Consider the following 21,305-nt stretch of genomic DNA (forward strand, 5'->3'; position numbering starts at 1 on the left):
TGCTAAATTAAAGCAGGGATGAATGAAGATTTCCACCATAAGCTGCTACTCAGCTGGAGGTGTAAAATTTGAACCAGGAATGGCACTCATTGTCATTCTTACTCTACCCTCTAACCCAAAACTTATTGCAGACACTACTAATAGATCACAGCACTCTTTCCCACCATACCCCATGCAGGCTCAGAATCAGGACTCCAGTCATTCTGTACTATTTGTCATTCCTTTTTTCTTTTCCCATAGAGTCAGTTCTTATGGGTTTATTCTCCCTGAAATTTATATCTGTGTTTCTTGATCTAGCTGAATAACCAAACGTCCTAAAACTGTTCAGCCTCATGTGACAAGGTTAGAAATATAAATATCTTCTTCTACTCTAGGAAAATGTTCCAAATGCTTCTGTTTTATGATGAGGTAAGGAAGGGAGAGGTATAAATGACTAAAAACTATTTAAAATGAAATATGTAATAGGCTCTATATCTCTCCCTTTACATATGTTGCTTTACTTAATCCTTTCAATATTTCCTTTAGATTAGACATTAGGCTTTCCATTTTATAAAAGGATAAACAGAGGTCCAGAAAACCAAAGCAATTTGCCCAATGTTACATGCCCAAGTGTGTTACATGCCCCAATTCTCACCCAGGTCTCTTGGGCACTCAAAGCTCTTTCTCTGGTAGCAAATATCAAAATCCAAGAAGATTCCTTGTATGAAACTTGCTAACATTACATGGCCTTGACTCCTCTCCCCTCATCAGCCCATGCATCATACCCTAAAATAGCATTAAATCTTCAAAGGTTGTTGCTTTCTATATTTGGATAAGGCTACATCCTTCTTTGACAAATTTTCAGCAACCATAGAAATAGGTAGAAAGTATCATTGATTTTATGTAAATCCTGGAAGTTAAATTTGGTCCTCAGAGCAAATTAAGAAAAGAGATGAAGGCCCTTTTGATGACTCTGGGTTGGAAATCCATGAAGAGAAACCAACATAACCCAGCCCAAATCCCAGGGAAAATAAGGCATTTCTAACATAGCTTCCCAGACAGTTAGAACTCGGGTAAAAAGGCTTATGGCCAGACCATAATAATCACATTAGTTCTCTACATTTGCATAGCATTTTATAATCTGCTTTTTCATAGACAGTGTTTATTTGATCCTCATGTAAACAGTGAAGTCTTACAGATGAGGAAACAAGACAGTGAGAAGTTGAATGACCAGCATAAAGTCCTGCAGCTGAGGAAGAAGAACATTCTTGTTGACCTGGATCTCCTCAGTGTCCTGAAAGCTCACTGGCTCCTCTGAGCTTTGTACCTTCCTCTCTTTCTTCCCCTTCTTATTCTCTATGTCCCTATGTCCTTTCCCCAAACCGAGAAATGGGTGCTGAAATTAGAAAGAGCGGCTCCATGATAGCTGTTTCCCTCCGGCTTTCTCAAGGTCAGCGGTCCGTCTCTCCTGGCACCTCTACCTCTCTGAGGCATCTGCTCCCTTCTCCTCCCCACCAGCTGGCTTCCTTCCTTTGTCTGTCATTTCTGCTCCTTCATGCTTCAGCTTCCTTGGGACTATTTCTGACATGACTCAATGCTGCAGCCTCTCCCATTGCAACCAGTCAACCTCAATCCCCACCAAACATCCTAACATCTCTCCCAGGAAGCTCAGCTGCTTCTAATATAATACAGGCAGGGTGATAGGCTCTAGCTCTTATCACATTTCTTCATGCTGTCCCCTGCTCCTGCTATTCCCTTTGTTATAAAATAATGAAGGTTTGTAAAAGGATGAAGGAAGACTTAAAACAACAACAACAACAACAAAAGGGAAGGGAAGGAAAAAATGGTAAGATTCATCCTGAAGAAAACGGTCTTATCTCCAGTAGGTGCTAAATGTATAGAGCAAAGAACAGTGTAATGCGGCAGCTCAGAGCACAGTCTTCAGAGCCAGGTAGGAAGAGATCTGAATGCCAGCCATATGCTTGGAGTATGGAGCCTGATGAAGTGGTATCAATTCTGAGCTTCAGTGTCCTCATCTGTGAAATGGAGATGGGCACACCTATCCCGAGAGTCATTTGTGCAATAGATATTTCTTAAGCATCAGCTATGTATTAGGATGTTCTATGTGTTGAGGACACAGTAAACTAGGCAAAGCCCTCCTCTACATACTCACACACATAGGTATACACATGCAAACACACACACACACACACAAAGAGGTCTCCAACATTTGCTCAATCAAAAGACGCCCTTAGCAGAGTCATTCCTGAACTTTGTTTCATACCAGGGAGTTTTTTTTTAAACTAGCCTTACCCTAGTCACACTCCATACTGATTAAATTAGAATATCTGGTGGTGACCAGGCATCAGAATTTATCAAAGATTTCCAAGAGATTCTGATATGCAAAGTTGGGAACCCATAGTATCATCAGTGGACACTTGCCTAGACAGACTTCTGCCTCTACCTCCTCACCTCCATTTTAACTCGACACTAGCACCTCATTCTTTCCAGCCAGAGGCTGGGTGGTCACAGGCACAGCAGATATTTAAATTAGCAACTAAAAGGATAACTCTGATTAAAAGAAGAAGAAGTAAATCTGCATTAACTCACTGGTTTTGATAAATGTGTTTCTTATTCATATAATATGAGACAGCCCTTCCTGAACACTTACAAGTCAATCCTGTGAAAGTTAGGAAGCCCTCCCTGAAAAGCCTCTTCATTCAGCCTCTCTGCTGCTTAACTCTTGCTCAAACTTCGGGTAGGATTTAAGGTTTCTCAAAGATCTACAGAGTTTGTACATTAGCATCATGAACCATAAATTAGAGGACCTTTCTCCAAAGTATCTCTAGTTTATTGAGGAGACTCTACCCCCAAAAGGGGATCTGAGCCTGAACTCACATCCTTGATATCAAGACCCAAGCTGAGGTCAAGAGTTGAATGCCTAACTGATAGAGTCACCCAGGCACCCCACCATTGTCACCATTAGAAGTGAATCAGGTTTGACCTATTTCCTTCCAGGTAGCAAAAGCTTCAGTTATTTAAAAAGAGGCACTGTAACCTTCACAAGAAGCAAACAATAAATGTGCTTTCTTCTGCCCTGTGGAGCCCTGGTGTTCATGATCCTTGTACCATGTGGCCAGCCCAGACCTTCAACTAACACAGGATTACATATTCAAGCAAAAGTAGACATTATCTCACCATACTATTATTTATCAGATGACCAAAGGAAAAGAGTGTTTTTGTTTGTTTGTTTGTTTGTTTGTTTGTTTGTTTTAGCATAAACCAACCTGCAGAAGGATGGTTGTTTTATATTGACTTTTCATCAGGTTGTTGATGGATTCAAAGAGCCGTCTCATGGATTCTTCAAACTCCATCTGTTCTTTGCCTTCATAAAGCCTGAAAGAAGACACATCTGGGTCATTTCTCAAGCCTACAAGCAATACTTTGAAAGTGTGTGCCAGCCACAAACTTCATTAAAATTAAGATCAAGGGGTAGGAGACAGGGACTTCATCGCCAGGGTGCCGAGCCAGCAGTGTTTACGGGCATCATCCATTTTTGGGGAAACTTCTGTCCACACATAGAACAGATAACCCCCAACAGACTCCCGCCTTTTCTTTCTTTTTTTTTTTTTTTTAACTCTGAAGAACCTCAAAGGAATGAAACTCGTAAAGCTGAGGGGACATTAATAATTTCACCTTTCTGCAAGAATCAGATGGGAGATTGTAGCACCAGATTTCCAAAGTGTCTGAAAAGCATCAAGGAGAGATCTCTTCAGGTACACCACCCTTTCACTTAGCCACTGCCTACTTTGTCAAATAAATACATACTTGCCTGTTCTGTGTCAGGGGCCACTGTTTACCTGACCCTTTCATTTCAGGAGTGTGCTTATCACCTAGTTGAAACCTTTTGTTCCTCTGACTATAAAGGCCCTATACTGTTACTGTCAAAAATGTAAACATAACAGAATTGCATTACTTATAAAGTGAGAGTCCTCATTAATCCTACCTCAAGAATAGGGATTGTTAAAATTTGGATGGATATTCTTGCAGATATTTTCAAGGCCCACATGAATATATACATGTACTTTTTTATAGAAACCATTTCCTTGCATAAAATCAGTCTCCGGGCTCCTGAGGCTTCCGGCTCTCTTTGCCCGGCTTTGGAGTGCTGTTCAACCCAAGGCCTCTCCAAACAGGGCTTTAGAGCCAACCACGAAAAATCTGCAGCCTACTCTGTGGCATCCTGTGCAAAATACAGAGAAGAGTGCTCCTGTCTCCAATTCAGATAAAGAGTGTCTCCTGTCACTGCCCTACAGAGTCAGATGCCACTTGCTGTGGCTGCAGGAAAGGTGCTCTCCTTAGATAAAGCACTGACACACTTAACGGGTCTGTTTGCTCCATCAACCACAGGAAAGGTGGTCTATCAAGTGCTGTCTGCACTGAATTCCCACCTATCCCCTCACCCCTCTTTTCTCTTCTTTTGGCTTCTCTTCTATTGCCTTTCTCTGTCTTAAACATGTGTCTGCTTATCTGCCTATGAGTTTTATTTACTCTCTGTCTCTCTGGGTCACTATGTATATCTCTGCTTTTCTCTCTTCTGACTCTGTCTCTCTCTCTGTCTCTCTCTCTGTTAGTCACTCTACCTCTTCTTTTTTTTTTTTTTTTTTTTTCCTGATTGACCACTTCCTAAAGTCCTCCTGAAATAAGAAGCTTAAGAGAAAGCCAGCACTAAATATTCCAATCAATGACAAGGGCCCAGTGATTGCTGCCTACTTTCTGGGCATCTAGTTCAAGGTCATAGAGACAAGTCTGTGAGAGGAGCCAGGAGTCCTAAAGCAGCTCTCTCCCTTTCCTTCCCTCATGCCCTCACCCTTCTCTAAAACTCCTCAATCCTCTACCTTCTTGTCCTGCTAGCACAGAGATGTCTGCCATAGAGTATGTATTTAGAGTGCATTAGCTCTGGGTTTCCAATCTCCACTTTGCCCCATACTAACTGAAGACCTTCTTAATGATAGCAGATATTCCCGAGCACTACTCTGCCCCAGACACTATCTGCATACACAGTAAATCATTCACCTTCCTGACCACACCATGGTGGGCCCTATCATTATCCCCATTTTACAGACTGATAAAACTCAAGCAACATGTCCAAGGACTCCACACCTGTAAGTGTTAGAGCCATCCAACTCCTGGGCCCACCCTCTCAGTCACTTTGTACACTACTTTGCTCTATGATTTACTGCCTCTCCTCATTCCCATAAGCCCCCATTTTCTCATCTACAAAATGTAGGCTGTAACAACACTGTGCCCGAGGATTGTGAGGAGACTAGCTCACACATGAAGTGCTTGTCATATGCCTTATGCCAGCAAATGTTAGCTGTCATCAGTTGTTAGGAGTATTACTATCATTTCTGCTTCAGAGATAAGGACACAGACAATTCCTAAGAGGTTGAAACTTGCCCAAATCCTATCAAAATGCAAAACTGTAAGACCCGATCTGCAAGAGGAAGGCAGGATCCTAATTCAAAGTGGTGGTGGTTTCCCCATAAGATGACACTGTTTAGTTCTTCTTTATGCCCAAAGCTAAGCTAATGGATGGTCCATCCCAGGCCTTTTGCCTTGAAATCTGTTACTCTTTCCACTAGTCACAGCTGCCTGAAAACATCTAATAAGCAATCTCACAATCCCTATTATGGTCTACAGTGTCTTCCACCAACATTTAACACCCAGACATAGATGCCCATGGGGAGTCACCATTACTTACATGTATTTGGACTTTCTCTGTAAGGCATACTTACTAGTGAATTTGCATGGGGTTGGCAGGGAGAGTTTCCCACCAAGTCCTTTTCTTGGGAACCACTTGTGCAGCCTACAAGAATGGCCTCAAGCAGCCTTTTCCTATTGACTGACCCTGCCCACACCCACCTTCTATAACTGAATGGTCTTCCGGTGACTCTCTCCTTAGAATTTGTATCTTTTTAACACAGAAACTTAAAAACAGGCTTTATTGGGGGTCATCTTAATGGCTGCACTCTAAGGGAATATTCATGAACTCCTGATGAAGAGATCCTTGAGGCTGTCCTGGTTTCCAACAGTTGTGTGTGTGTGTGTGTGTGTGTGTGTGTGTGTGTGTGTGTGTGCGCACGTGTGTTTAACCCTTTTTGGATTATATGAGCTGCACAAATATCCTTACGATAAATTCTTTTTTTTTTTTTTCTTAAACTAGCCCTGTTGGATTTGTTTCGACCCTGTCTGGTCTGGGTTCTTCGGGTTGGGATGGATTTCTTCCTGCTGCCTCCTGGAGTTCTAAACCAAGAGCTGTGGGCAAGGCCAGTAAGTACCTAGTCCATGCTTTCCATTGTATAGAAGAAGAAACCAAGGGCCAGACTGGGCAAGTGACTTGGCTTCACTGCCATCTTTTAAATGTTATTTGACTGAGGTGGGAAAGAAAAGAGACATTTAGGCTATGAGACCAAGTCAGGGCTATGCATTCAACTTTAAACTTGTAAGAAACTGAATTTAGTTCTTACCACCAAGAAAAAATCTGATTTGCTCTAGGTCACAGACTGTACCAGTGGTATAGCTTGAACCAGAACTTGGCACTCTTTGCCTTCTGTGCTCTGAAAATCTAACAGGGGAGGGCAGATGATACAGATCCCGTGAGGCCAAGATCAGGGGCATCTGCCTCTGGGAATCCAAGCTGCTCCCTGTTACTCATGTCACAAGTGAAGTACCTAAACATCACAATCTAGTTCAGAGAAGGAAAAATATTGTACACCACCCTAAGTTTCATCAAAGATTAAAAAACCAATCTGTAGAGAAATGGCTTGCATTTAACAGTGACTACATCATTAAGCAGAGTTCTTACAGTCGTAGATAGCAAATGTACCTGTGTGAATGTGTATGTGTGAATTTTTAAACCCAGGGTTTTACTCGGTGGAAACAAGAAGAAGAGCTGGAGAAAATGAGTGCAGTTGGACAGGAGAAGTGGCACAAACAGCTATTTAGTGCAAAGGGTTTTCTCTCTAGCCAGACTCCTTCATATATTGGCTGCAAGGCCTTGGAATCTTTACCTTCCTTACTGACAGAATGGAAATATAATGCTCACTCAAAGGGTGATCTTGAGGTAGGAAAAAAATGAGATAATATCTTTCAAGTGCTTAACATTTTATAGCTGGCACTTAATAAATGTTAAGTAAATGTCAGTTACTATCCGTATTGTTGGTGGTGGTTCCCAAGCACAGAAGCGATCATACTCATCTAAGCACACGTACATAAAAGGAGTATTTCCAGGAAGGAGTAACTAAGGCAAATAAAATACATAAGGGTTTTAGATTACATGCAAGAATAAACTGATGATGGGGACCATTCAGCACTTGTAGGGCCTCTCCTGAGAAGCTAGAAAAGAAAAGAAAAAATAATGTCTCATCTCTCTGCAAGGCGGTAAGTGTGGCCTTGAAGTCAAGGGCATAGCAGATGTGGTTTCAAGGTCCTTTTTTAGCACTTGGTCTCTGTTATAGCTTCAGGAGGGAAACCTTTTTTTTTTTGGCTTCAGCACGCCTAGAAAGATGCTTCAGAAACCAGCTGATCCTGCCAGGGAACGAATTATTGAAGGGCCCGAAGGCCCCGACCACAAGGAAAACTAGAACAACCCACGAGGTGCTGTTCTGGGGCATGTGAGCCCAGCCACGGCAAGCACTCCAGCTCCCAAGGCTTGGATAAATATAGCGATGCGCTGCTTGCATGTGATTCATTAAGGAGACACTGTGCACAGCTGAGCACTCACTAAATGCAAATGGGGCCCCATATGGTGTGTACAATGCTTTGCACCACCTCTTCCATGCAGGTACATAAAGCCTCAGCCTAAAACGGAGATGCCAACGTCAAGCCAGCAGCCCAGGGGAGCAGAATCTAACCAAAGCATCGTCAGGCTTGGAAAGCCAGCAGGAAGATTTACTGTAGAATCCAGGAATGGTGGGTCTCCTGGCACACCAGCCCCATTTTGTTTTCTACCCCTTGGCCATTTCTGGTTCCTCTGAGCCACGTTTATAGGCATCCTCCTGATTTCTTCCCTGCCTCTTTAAGGCCATACAGAAGTTTAGGTAAGACTGTGTGGTTCCAAACTCTGCTCTGACTCTTATCAGTTGGGTGGCTTTGAGTAAGTTTTTTAGTCTCTCTAAGGCTCAATTTTCTCATTAGTAAAATGATATTACCCCATAAGGTGGATCTACATGCAAATAATGCATGTAAAGCAACTAGCATAGTGCCTAGCACATAGTAAACACTACATAAATGCTAGCTATTGTTATATACTACCATAATTTTCTTCTAGAGCCACCCATTTTTGTTTCCTAAGCATTAAGAAGGAAAAAAAATCAGTATCTTCATAAAGACAAATATAATTTATTGAGCACCTACTGCGTACCAGGCACTGCAGGGGAGATAAATATGAGTAGACCTAAAACCCATTCCCAGAGAAATCATGAGGCAGGCCAGCAGGTAAATTATGTATTGCCACATAGTGAGAAAAGTTGGGTAATAAAAGTTTAATATTATTATCCAGCACTTCCTAAGGGTCAGGCAGTGTGCTAAATTCTTTGCACGGATTAGTTCACTTGGTACAGATGATTATTATTCACATTTTACACAGAAGAAAAGGAAAAGACATTAAATGAGGCTTGAACCAGGGGAACAGAAGAGCGGAGGACGAAACAAGGGCTCTAGTGGACACTGACCAGTTACCACCTACCTGGTAGCACCTCTGCCCTCAGCAGGCCCCCCTCACAGTCTGTCCTCCCTCCTTCCTGCCTCCCCAGCATTCCCATAAATACCCTGCAGGATTAGACCTGGGCCCCAACTTCCCTTTGTCTCCCTTACCTGATCACATTTTACCTAAATTTGCTCTTGGCGAGACACATACCTGACTCGTTTCAAAAGTGCCTGGGAGCAAGTCCAGATTAATCGGGAGATTTTTAAAATGAAAAATCTATTTTAAATGTCTCTATGATCTGACATGGAAATGAGCAAAATTACTCAACAATAATGTCATGCTACGCCATTCTGCTACTTTGCCACACAAGTCAAGATACTTGTCTGCCCCCAAACGTGATGCCAAGTACTGAAGGAATACTATGGAAGGGAGGCCACTTATATAGTGAATATCCATAATAAATGCTGTACACTCCACACATTAAAGCAGACTATCACAGTGACTGAGGCCTCCCTGTGTGAATACTTCATTCTTCACCATCACTACTTAACTTGCCTGCTTTCTCCACTAGAGTATAAGCTCCATGCAGCAGAGTCAAGGCTATCTCAGTCATAATATCCCCATGTCTACGTAGCAATAGGCTTGGAACATCAAAAGGGAGTTATAAACAAATGTATCAACTAATGATAAAGTATTAAATGAATGAACTTCAGCACCTTTGATGTCGCCATACAGAAGTGTCTTATGAATGCAGAACTCATAACAATTCAGCTATTTCTAATGATATCTGAACTAGATAGTATTAATATTCATCTTCAGCGATGTAGCCTTATTATTCTTACCTTGACTATTAAGACCACTACTAATAGCTGCTACTTACCAAGAATTTGCCAGGTACCAGGCACTATGTCAACTGCACAAGGTCACCCAACTTGTAAAAGGCAATGTCAAAATTTCAGCCTGAGTGTATCGGGCTCCAAATTTCACTCTTAACCACTGGGCTATCCTACCTCCACAGAACAGAGCAAAGTAATAGCCAAGAACTGGTACAAGTCAGGGTGGGTAGAAAAGCATTATTTGCCCAGGGGATGATGTTACAGGGCTATCCAGAGAAGCTAAATGGCTGGCTCTAACCTTTTTCTGTTCAAGCTCTAAATCCAAGGTGACTTGGCTAGTTTTCCTATCTTCGAGCCAATAATTTGCTCTATTAGAGTAGGTGTAAATTAGTGACTTTACAAAAAGAACCATTAAGCCATTCGTGGTTTCAGAGGAGTGATTACTTGGAAAAATCACAACATTCTAAGACCAAACCTACCTGTCTCTCTGCCTCTCTCCCTCTGTCTCCCCCTTTCCTTTTTTCTCTCCCTTCCTCTCTTTCTCCCTCTCTCTCTTCCTTCTCTCCACTCCCCCTCTTTTTGTTTCTCTCACACCCTACTCCAACCTTGGATGAAGAATAATTGTAGCCTAACCAGTTCCTGAGTCTGTCTGAAAAATCATCCTTGCATTTATTGATCCTATTTACAGAAAGAAACACTTGAGTGCACTCAGCAGGTACATTTAAGTCAAAGCAATAGGGCTGGAAAGGATTCATGAAAGAGAGGGCCGCTTTCCTGATACACTTCTTTCCTTCATGGTCATTGTAACCATTCTGACCCCTTCCTCCATCACCAAAGTCTACGGATCCAAAAGGAACCCAGAATTGCAGATTAAGACAAGGAATTTTGGTCCAATGAGTAGGCAGTGGCCAGAGAAATTCTCTTTTGAATGGTAACAAACCTGAAGTATAAGGCATTATTCTGTTACAAGAGAAAGAGCAGAGCCAGGATAGATAGGATAGTCCCTTAGTAGCAAGGAAGGATTACAACTTTGCCTGTGGTGGCCAGAGTCTTCGATGCAGACTTCCTTTAATTGAATGAAGCAGCTGAGAGGCAGAGGGCTCAGACCAGTTCCTGGTGCTAACCCTTTTGTCAATGACCAAAATTATTTCTCCTAGAGCTTTTATTTTTCTAGCATCTGACATTTGAGGAGGAATCCTCCCGCCCTTAGGCACACTGCAAAGAAATTTCAGTAAACAGTCTTCCCTCTTGTAAATCACCCCAGGGAAGAATGATTTGCCGATGAGAGAACAAAAGACAAACTCAACATGTGGGGATCCTATTTTGAAAAATGTCTAGGATGAACCTACAAAAATCAATGCACTCACTGAAGAAAAACTGTCTCAGGTGGAAGTGTAAACAGCCTAAACAAACAAACAAACAAAAAATAGAAGTTAACAATATGGAAGAAATGAAAGAAAACAATCCATCCAAAACATTCACTTTACTTTAAAATATGGCAACCCCATGCAATAAATTAATAGTAATAGGTAATAAGACGCAGGCAAAAGCCTTGAAAAGAACTCTAAGTTACGAATAGAGTGTGATGTGTGCCCCAGCCGTCCTTCATTCTACTGAGAGGAGCTTCAGCCTTTATGTAATTTGGCAAGAACTCAGTTGCATAATTCTGCACTTAAGTAAATTTCTCCATTAGCATGAAAAATGGTATTCAGGGGTTTTCTCTCAATATAATTAGAAATTGAGTGCTCCCAGAACAATGCTCCTAAAGAGAAACACACACACACAACATTTCCTCCCACCGACCCCTACCCTTTCCATGGTTCCAAGACGTAGAGAGAGAAATATAGATTGCATCATTTACTTGAAGGAGACGCTAATATTCAGTAGAGTCCTTCCAGCATTTTCTTTTTAGGCCCAGTTGCTCTAAAAGTTCAGGTACCAAAAAAAAAAAAAAAAAAAAAGTTCAGGTACCGAGAAGAAATGAGGTTTTGACCGCTTCTCTGACCATTTCTTCCTTTAGTTTTTAATAACCTAGGAAGTGTCCATGATATCATAAATGATAACAGAAAAAATAAGTTGCAGAATGATTACACACGCACACACACATACGCACCCCTAATAAAAATCTGCAAACCTATACACAAATTGATAATTTTGTTATCTCCTAGAAAAGAGATTGTGTATGTCAACGGTCCCCTGATATACTTCTGTGTTATATTGTGATTTTTAAACAAGTAAATGTTACATTTAATTTTCAAGAGATATCTACTCTTCCTTTGGGGTGAATGTTTCTTGCCTTCCAGCTCCTTTCTACAGCAATCTTTTTCCCCAAAGTCTTTCCTGAATTCTCTTATTCTCACTGTGGAAAGTAGGGCTGCATCCAGGGGATCTAGCTCAAGGTCAGACAACTAAAGGCAGTTTCCCCTCTACACTTAGAGAATCTAAATGCTGGTTTTTCACCTACCTCCTGGTTCCTGGCATGGACTACAGCTTGAGAGACAACTGCCCAAGAAATGTCAAGTTATTATTACTCTAAACCGTGGTCATGCTAGGAGCATCTGACCTTCGACCTTTCAGTCTTGTGGCTTTCAGAGAAAGATAATGAACCTCAGGTTTTTTACTGTTCCACTGAGAGCCTTGACATTTGATATGTGGAGTTAAATAGAATTTTTAACATTTTCCTTATTAATGGTGCTGGGTTTTAAAATACCTATGCAGTAAAATTCTTTTGTTTTGAAATCCAGGAATACCTGAGGAAGGGTCAAATTCAAATGTCTCCGGTTTGCATTACTGAAGACCTCATTTGAGTAGTATAATGCCTGAGAGCCAGGCAAGCCATCAGCAGAGAGGAGTGCCACAGAAAGAACAGTGGTCTGGGTCTGAGGATTGGGCTCTAAACCAGACTCTAGCAGTACTGTGTGTTGTGATTGTTAGAAGGTTACTTTGCTCTGGGAGTTGGTTCCCTCATCAATAAGTGGACTACATTACTATTGAGGGAAATCTCCAGGATTCTTCACTAGCTTCTGTGGTCAGAGTCAGATAGGGCACTTCGATCATCCAAGACCAAGCCTGTTCACCCTGCATATTCACCAGCATGGCATATGTTCCCATAGACACTCAAGTCAGAGCCTGGGGCAAGTAGTGATGGATCATGATGGATCTCTTCACCTGCCAGCTGTCAGTTGGTCATCAGGTCCCATTAATTCCACCTCCCAAAGCCATTTTCTCCCAGCTTTATTGAGATATAATGGGCATATAACATTATGTAAGTTTAAGTTGTCCAACCTAATGGCTTGATACATGTATATATTGCAAAATGATCACCATAATGTTAGTTGACACATCTATCACTTTACATAATTACAATTGTGTAAGACCTCCTTTCTTAGCAATATCCAAGTATGTCATACTTGTTAACTAGAGTAACCAAAGCCACTTGCTACTCTCCATCTTTATGGCCACCACCTTTCATTATCAACTCAAGGGGTTAAAAGAGGAACCAAGTTTCAGAGCCCAGCATGCATGAAAGAGGCACATAATGTGTTGATGCTGAATATAAGGAAGAATAAATGCTGAGCGAAAGGCCTTTCAGAAGTTGTAGACACTAACAGCAATTCTTTAAAAAAAAAAAAAAAGTCAAAAGATACCTATATGTCATGAAAAGCTATTTACCATCTCTAGAATTCCAGATCCTGACATGACCTGTGAATTAGAATGGCAACTGTGATACGTATTTGGGTGTCAATTTTTATTTCTTTAATAAATTTCTTCGTAGCACAGTGATTGGAAGATAGTAGGACCTTAGAAAATATTTGTGTGTGTGTGTGTGTATGATCATACTTGAAACACAGACTACATGGGCAATGAGAATCTGAAGAGATTTGACTTAGTTTGAAAATATAGGAACAGGTTCCCTGAGGAAGCAATGCTTTAGGTAACCCAGGAGACGAGATAAAAGAAAACTAGAAGAGAAGGAGAGGGAAGGGCATTCCATTTCCAAGAAAGCAAGTGCATGTGTCCCACAGCAGAAGAGAGCTGAGTGGGTCAGAGGGACTGAATGAAGACCAATAAATCCGGAGTGGAGGAAATCTGGATAAGTTAGGAGAAAGGAGACAGGTGGGGAGCAAAAGCCAACCCAGTCCCATAGACCCTTTCAGGGCACATGCAATTTTGTCTTCATCTTTAGAGCAATGAGAAGAAATTAGAGGATTTCAAGAAGGTGAGCATCCAGGTCAGATTTGAACTGTGGAAAGATCATTCTAACTGCAGTAAAGTTTAAAGACTTCCATTTCCAACAGTGTGCTGGACAAAACACCCTGGAAAACCTCTCAATAAAAATGACTACCAAAGCTGGATTTTCAAAACGAGTTGGCAAACTATCAGAAAAGTAAAGAAACCACAGAGGAGAAACACTAAGCAAAAAGGAGATTCTGGGTACTTACAGAGCAATAAAGCCAACTTCTGCCCCCAATACATTTGCTCAACCTTAGTGGCTTTAAACCTCCACTCAGATGGTTGTTTGGGAAATAGAAGGAATGAGATCAATCCTAGGGCCTGCTTATTGGAGACCCTTGCATAAAGCTGGTATCTCAAACTGTTACGCTTTCTTATAAAGGAGGGTAAGAAGTAAATCTATTGCCTAAACGGGAGCAGTGAGGAAACTACCCACTCCTCAGTACTGGATAGAAAAGGAAAACACATCTCCATTGAGATTTCTGAACCATGAGCCAGTCTTCACCTGGATTTTGTTTTGTTCATGTTTTTGTTTTTCTGTATTCATGTTCCTTGCTTGGATCTACAAACAGATACTTTAACTTAAAGTGGTCTCTGGTTGCTAATGCACCCATTTTCTTTGGAGGAAAATAAAACTTTTATTTCAAAACTAAAAACAACTATAGAACAACTGATAAAATTCTAAAGAAAGTTAGCTTTAAAATATAATAATAACAACAAAATGCCCAGGAATCATGATCATGCTAAATGGAGACAGCAAAATCAGACATACAAAGACTCATCCTACTGAAATTATAAAGAATTACAATTCAAAAAATATAAAATCTCAAATTTAATATGCTCCAAAATAGAAAAAAGATGCTTAAAATATGATAAAGAAAAAATATAAAAATGAAAAATTGTATTTGAATAAGAACTAAATGGAATCTCTGAAAATAGCCCACTAATTAAAATTAAAAACCCAGTCAATGAGTTAAATGGCATATTAGACATAGCTTAGAGAGAAAATGGTGAACCAAAAAGCAGGTTCAAAGAAGTTAACCAGAATGAACCCCCCAAAACAAAAAGAAATGATAGAATATATGAGAGTTTATGAGACATGGAAATATGAGGTCTAACATACATTAGTTGACATTTCAGAAAAATAATGGGATATATGGGAAAGATGCAAATATTAAAAAGAATAATTGGAGCACCTGGATGATGCAGTTGGTTAAGCATCCAGCTCTTGGTTTCCACTCAGGTCATGATCACAGGGTCGTGAGGCTAAGCCTCACATCAGTCTCTGTGCTCAGTGTGGTATACATTTAAGACTCTCTCTCTCCTTCTCCCTCTTCCTCTCCTGCTCGCACACACATGTACTCTCTCTAAAATAAATAAATAAATCTTTTTTTTTTTTTAAAGAATAATGAGGGACACTTGGGTGGCTCAGCGGTTGAGCATCTGCCTTTAGCTCAGGATGTGATCTCAGGATCCGGGATTGAGTCCCACATTGAGCTTCTTCCTCTGCCTGTGTCTCTGCCTCTCTCTCTCTCTCACATGAATAAATAAATATTAAAAAAAATGAGTGGGATTTTTTTTTTTTTTTTGGTGGTGGGGTAGTGTGGGGTGGGGTGAGGAACTCCAGATTCAGGAAAACAAACTTCTAGCTGTATAAACAAACTCATTCCTAAGTAAATCATGATGAGTTTAATTAATCTGATTTTATTCTAAAGCTGGAAAGAAGTTTTCCTGGATGTAGACCTCTAGTTTGTTTTTGTTTTGTTTTGTTTTGTTTTGGGGTTTTGTTGTTGTTGTTGTTGTTTACCTGTTAAGTTTAGCCTTCAGGCTTACTGTTGCTCCTATATAGGCTTTCTGGTCTCTTCTCTCTGGTGGCTTTTAAGATCACCCCTCTTTCTTTGATAGGGAGAGGGAATTGAGTAAAAGGGGGTGCAGGCCAATCTTTAGGACCTCTGAAGAGTCTGAGAAGTATGAAGAATATGAAAAGAGTTCTGTATTATAGATGCCAAGACAGAAGTATTTTGGAAAAGACAGGTCAGCAGTAATAAAATGCTGTGGCTCATGCTATTTGGGATATCCTTAATTGTTGTCACAGTAGTATTATCATCTGTGGCTTATTCACAAAATATATTTGACTATGGGCAAGTTCTTCATTTTTATTGCTCCTGTGGTATCCAAAACCAGTGGCTCTTCCCTCCCCCCGCCGAACACCCATCTGATAGAAAATCAGGAAGTAATAATTAATGATACTATTTAGCCCAGAAAATTGTGATTTGGAAGAACATCCCTCTGAGAAGAAGTTCATCTGCACGAGTATGCATCTATACATAGTGTACTCTGATGATCAAACTGAATGACTTATATTATCTGCTGCTTTGGGTCATATGGGTCTTTAGACTTATAAATTAACAAATAATTGAGAAGGGACTACAATCATGTACTTAAAAAATATTCAAAATTGCAAACCAAAAATTCCTGGTGGCTGAAATATATATATGGCTTTGAAAAGCTGTAAATGTTGTGATTATAAGACGATGATGCTTAGCAGAGTTGAGAGATTGCAGGAGAAACTAAAGGAGCTCCTCAATGATCTGAGGAGCACAGCCTGTGTCTGTCCTCAATCTAATTAGAAATTGGGCAATAACTATCACACGTGTCTTACAGGAGGCAACTAAAGAAGCTAGTGGGAATATGAAACACACTTTTTAATTTTAAATACAGAATTACTATAATCTAAAACACAAATGCGGGATCCCTGGGTGGCGCAGCGGTTTGGCGCCCGCCTTTGGCCCAGGGTGCGATCCTGAAGACCCGGGATTGAATCCCACGTCGGGCTCCTGGTGCGTGGAGCCTGCTTCTCCCTCTGCCTGTGTGTGTCTCTGCCTCTCTCACTCTCTCTCTCTCTCTGTGACTATCATAAATAAATAAATAAATAAATAAATAAATAAATAAATAAATAAATAAATAAATAAATAAAATAAAACACAAATGCTTTGCAGGACAATATGCACTCTGTTTGAACTCAGAGCCCTTCACTCCTATCAGGGGCTGCGTAATTAACACAGGAGTGAACAATTGTATCCCTTCCTATTAAGCTGTTCAATGTAGGTACCACTGATCAGGCACAGCTCCTTGTACAGCTACCTCTAAATGCAGCCTCAGTGTCCACTTCAACACAAATCCAGACAGCAACCACCAACCCATTCTGGTGACACATGACACCAACCTTTCTCTCCAGTTGAGTGGGCACTGCTTGGCATTCTAACATTTCCAGTAAAATGCCTGCAGGGGCCTTGGCTACATGCTGAGAATAAATCCTGCACAGCAGGTCCTGCCAGTCTCTCCATATCCACCTTCCTCCTATTCTCCCCTTTGTTCACTATCCTTCAGCCACGCTAGTCTTCTCTAACTTTCTGGAAAACCTCAAGCTCTTTCTTATTCAAGAGCACCTGCTCAGAGTTTTCCTCCGTGAAGGACCTTTCCTTCTATCCCTTGCATGGCTGGTTCATTAGCCTCTTTCATACCTCAGTTGAAATGTCACTTCTTCAGAATCCACACAATGAAAAACATTGTGAGCTAATCCCAACATTCGATGAAGAAACTAAGGCAGAGGTTAGGTCATTCGCACAAGGGTACGCAGGTAGGTAGTCACTGGCATTCTTTACCACTATACTGTACTATACATGTACCATGTATCTCAACTATTTGCTTATTTCCCTTATGGGCATTTAGTATGGTTTGCAACTACATGGTGTATTTGTTTGCATTTTTTTTTTTGTCTCCCTCAGTACTATAGAAGGGCAGAATGAGGGCTGGGCTACATCTGTCTTGTTCACTGCAGTAACATAGCATAGAACTTGATCAAATAGTAAAACTCAAAAATATTTGATGAATCAATGAACTGGATTGAATTGAATTAATGTGTCTTTGCAGTCAGCTGCATTAGGAGAGTAGATCTGAGAGATAGACTAGTTGGAGACTTGAAGAACAGTGGCCATCTATGCCTCAGAACTAAGTCTACTTTAATTTTCCATCCACCCCAAATAAGCAGCCACACAATAAGCAGCCACCCAGAGAACTGAGCAATATATTATTTCCTATTAAGGAAACAAATTCTACTTTGAGGTGATACTGCCTCACATGCATTTGAGGTGGATCAACAAGCCCACCCAGTCACCCTGATTCAGTTCAGCATCCCTGACAATTACGTTAGCTTGGTGTATTTCACCTCTCTGGCAAACTAGACCCTTTATTATCTTGCATGCTCATATTTAGTTACAGGGGATTTGCGAACACATTTCCTAAATCTACATATTTATTTAGTAAATTGATCTTTCACCCAGGTCATTCTCTGAGGAACTGTCAGCCTTAGCATTTGACAGAAAAAGCTTTTTTTTTTTTTTTTTTTTTTTTCCACAAAGGCAAGGATTCAGCCAGCAAGAAAGCTTCTAGATGTCCAAGGAGGAGTTAACAAGGAAAGGAAATTGTCTACTGCTTCAACCGGGAAGAATGAATATCTTGTGTCATCCATGGCTTTTCCCTTAACTGTCTACAGCGTAGATAGTCTTGTTCTGCAAAATTAAGCCATTTAAAGGGACAATGGAAGCAGACAGCCCGCATCTTACACTTTGCTGTGAGCAAAGTATGAGATCAGCCCCTAGTAGGAAACAGTTTACTCAGCCTCTGAAGCATCAGCAGGGGGAAGCCAATCTGGGATTATACACCCTGGCCAAGGACACTCCGCAGTGTAGGTAATTCACGTGAAGAGGATGGGAAATCGATAGCAATTCAAAGTCCTGTTCCCACTGCCTCTTTAAGGTCTCCAACTGGTTATTAGGAAAGATGCTAAGCCCTGGGGAATGGCTGGCTAATTCACCAAAGACCTCCTCACTGCAAAATATCTTGCCTCTGATCAGTTTTCAGTTGCCAGGACTTTGCTGTAGCGTGCGGAGGGTGCTGACACTTCCTCCTCGAAATGCTCTCTTTTCTGGCTCCTGGAATGCTGGTCTTCCCGCTTTCCCTCTGTGTTCCTGATCAGCCTTCCCTGGGGCTCTCCCCTCATTCATCCCTTCAACACGCTAATCTCCTGGGTTTCACCCTGAGTTTTATATCATTGCTCACCTTGTGCTATAGCTTCAAATACAATACTTTTTTGGATCAATCACTACCAAAACTTTACTTCTGTTCTTTACTCTCCTGAACTCCAGATTTGTATCTAACTACCTGCTATACATTTCTATTGGGCTATCCCAATAAACATCTCAAATTTTACCAAAACATATCATCTTCCCCCCAAAACTTCTCCTCCCCTGTATTCATCATGCTGATGAATAATGTCTAAGGAAACGGGTCGCAAAGCTCAACCTCAGATCAGCTGATCCTGCCCTCTCCCCTAGCTGCACTCCCACCCACATTCCATCCTGCCATTAATACACCTTGTAGTCTTCCACCCTTCTTCTTCCACCCTTCTTCTCCCACCCACTATGACTGCCTTAGCTCAAGTCTTCTTGCCTGGATCACTGCAACTGCTTCATTATTAACCTCCTGCCTCCCTTCCTCTATACTACCTTCCACACACTCATCTTTCTTCCTCAGTGATCTTTTTAAAACATGAATCTGAATCATGGAGATCTCTTGCTTGCTTGCTTTATTTATTTATTTATTTGTTTGTTTGTTTTAATTTTTATTTTTGTATTTGAGAGAGAGAGCAGGGCAGAGGTAGAAAGAGGTAGAGAATCTTTTTTTTTTTAAGGTTTTATTTATTTATTCATGAGAGACACACACACAGAGAGGCAGACACAGGCAGAGGGAGAAGCAGGCTCCATGCAGGGAGCCTGATGCAGGACTCGATCCCGGGACTCCAGGATCATGCCCTGGGCCAAAGGCGGCACTAAACTGCTGAGCCACCCAGGCATCCTGAGGTAGAGAATCTTAAGCAAGCTCCATGCCCAGCATAGAGATTGATGCGGGGCTCAATGACATGACCCTGAGATCATGACATGAGCCAAAACCAAGAGTCGGACATTTAACTAACTGAGCCACCCAGGCTCCCTTGTAGATCCTCTGCCTTAGAACTTCAATGGCCCCCACTGCCAAAAGCAGAGGTTTCCAAACTGCTCCATGAGAAAAAAAATTCAAGCATGATTCTCAACAGATGCTTACTTATTTATAAATTATATCCAAGTATTATTCTAAATCATGTTTATAAAGTTTAATTTTTTCCTCTTGGAATGAAATTAAGGAATTTTCATCTTTTTGCCTCATTCCAATGGATGAGTCTGTCCCCCCACTGGGGTGCTCACTCTGCTCTGAGGATGGAGGACAGCATTTATGCTGATTTCCCCTGGCAGAGAGAATGGCACCACACTCCTCGGTCAGGCATACCAGGTGTTCATGGTCCAACTACAACCTACCTCATCAGGTGCATGGTCCCCACTCTTCCACCAGGACATATTCACCCACTAGCCCCTCTGCCGCATAGACATGCTATTCACGGGCATACCATAGCACAAAGAACCTAGGCTTTGATGGTGCATCCCTCTCTGCTAACATCTAGCTGTCACTTTCTGTATCTTTCTGGGCCCCAGTTTCCTCTTCTGCCAAACAAACATCAGAATACCACTACTTCCCAGGGTTCCTGTGAATATGAAGTGAGGCAGAGTAAAAAAGTGATATAGGGCCAAGCACAGAGGAGATGCTTAATAAATGGTACCCTGGAGTAGTAGGAACAATGGGGAGCTGGGTTCCACACGTTATTCCCTCTGCTTGAAATTTGTGATTCTTCTCTCTTTCAACATTTAGTTTAAAGTATCACTTCATCCGAGAAGAATTACTGATCCTCCTGAGGTGGAGTTGGTCATTTAAACCTGTCTGTTTCCTGAGCCTCAATGGCATCATGCCATGGATCATTGCTTATTCCAGGGAACTGTGATTTGATTGCTGGGATGCCTATCTATCATCCCCACAGCATTGCTGCTACTTGAGGAAGCCTTACTTATTAATTTCAAAGTCCCCAGTACTTACAGTGCCTAGCACATAATAGGTACTCAATGAATGTTTATTAATATTTCTATACACAAAGGGAAAAGAGGAGTATTTAAAATGCATGCATATGCACAATTTCATGTTACAATGACAGCTACTTACTTCCTGCTTTACAAAGCATTTACACATATGTTTGTAATAAACAAGCTGTTGGATCCCCCTCAGCATTGTAGCAACTCATAAAATAGATAATAAATTAAAGAGAAGTGACTGTTTGACAGTATCCCTTTGATGACAGTTTTCTTTTCCACCCTGATCTAATGCCAAGTTAATGTTATCATAAAATAATTCCATTAACTGCAATTGTGCAGTTTACTGAGCCATTACTGTCATCAAAAAGTGAAATTATATTCAACACCGAAAACAGAGGCTTACATAGGAATAAATGGCATTAACATGCAAACAAATTATATGCAGGAGAAATAGGAATAGCAATGTGACGGGCATTCCAGCCCATGCTCTGTATAAACAGATGATTACATTTAAATATTTATTCATACATG

At 41.1% G+C, this 21,305-nt stretch overlaps 1 protein-coding gene across 1 annotated transcript in view; it reads right to left on the reverse strand.

Moving 5' to 3' along the window:
• Positions 1-21,305, reverse strand: part of DOCK2 (dedicator of cytokinesis 2) — a 397,956-nt gene that overhangs the window by 297,339 nt on the left and 79,312 nt on the right. The window contains exon 23 of the mRNA XM_077895573.1: positions 3,267-3,375. Coding sequence (XP_077751699.1) covers positions 3,267-3,375 — 109 coding nt within the window. The remainder of the gene's footprint in view (positions 1-3,266; positions 3,376-21,305) is intronic.

The sequence above is a fragment of the Canis aureus genome, chromosome 4 (genome assembly GCF_053574225.1).
Source record: "Canis aureus isolate CA01 chromosome 4, VMU_Caureus_v.1.0, whole genome shotgun sequence".
In the NCBI taxonomy this organism is placed as follows: domain Eukaryota; kingdom Metazoa; phylum Chordata; class Mammalia; order Carnivora; family Canidae; genus Canis; species Canis aureus.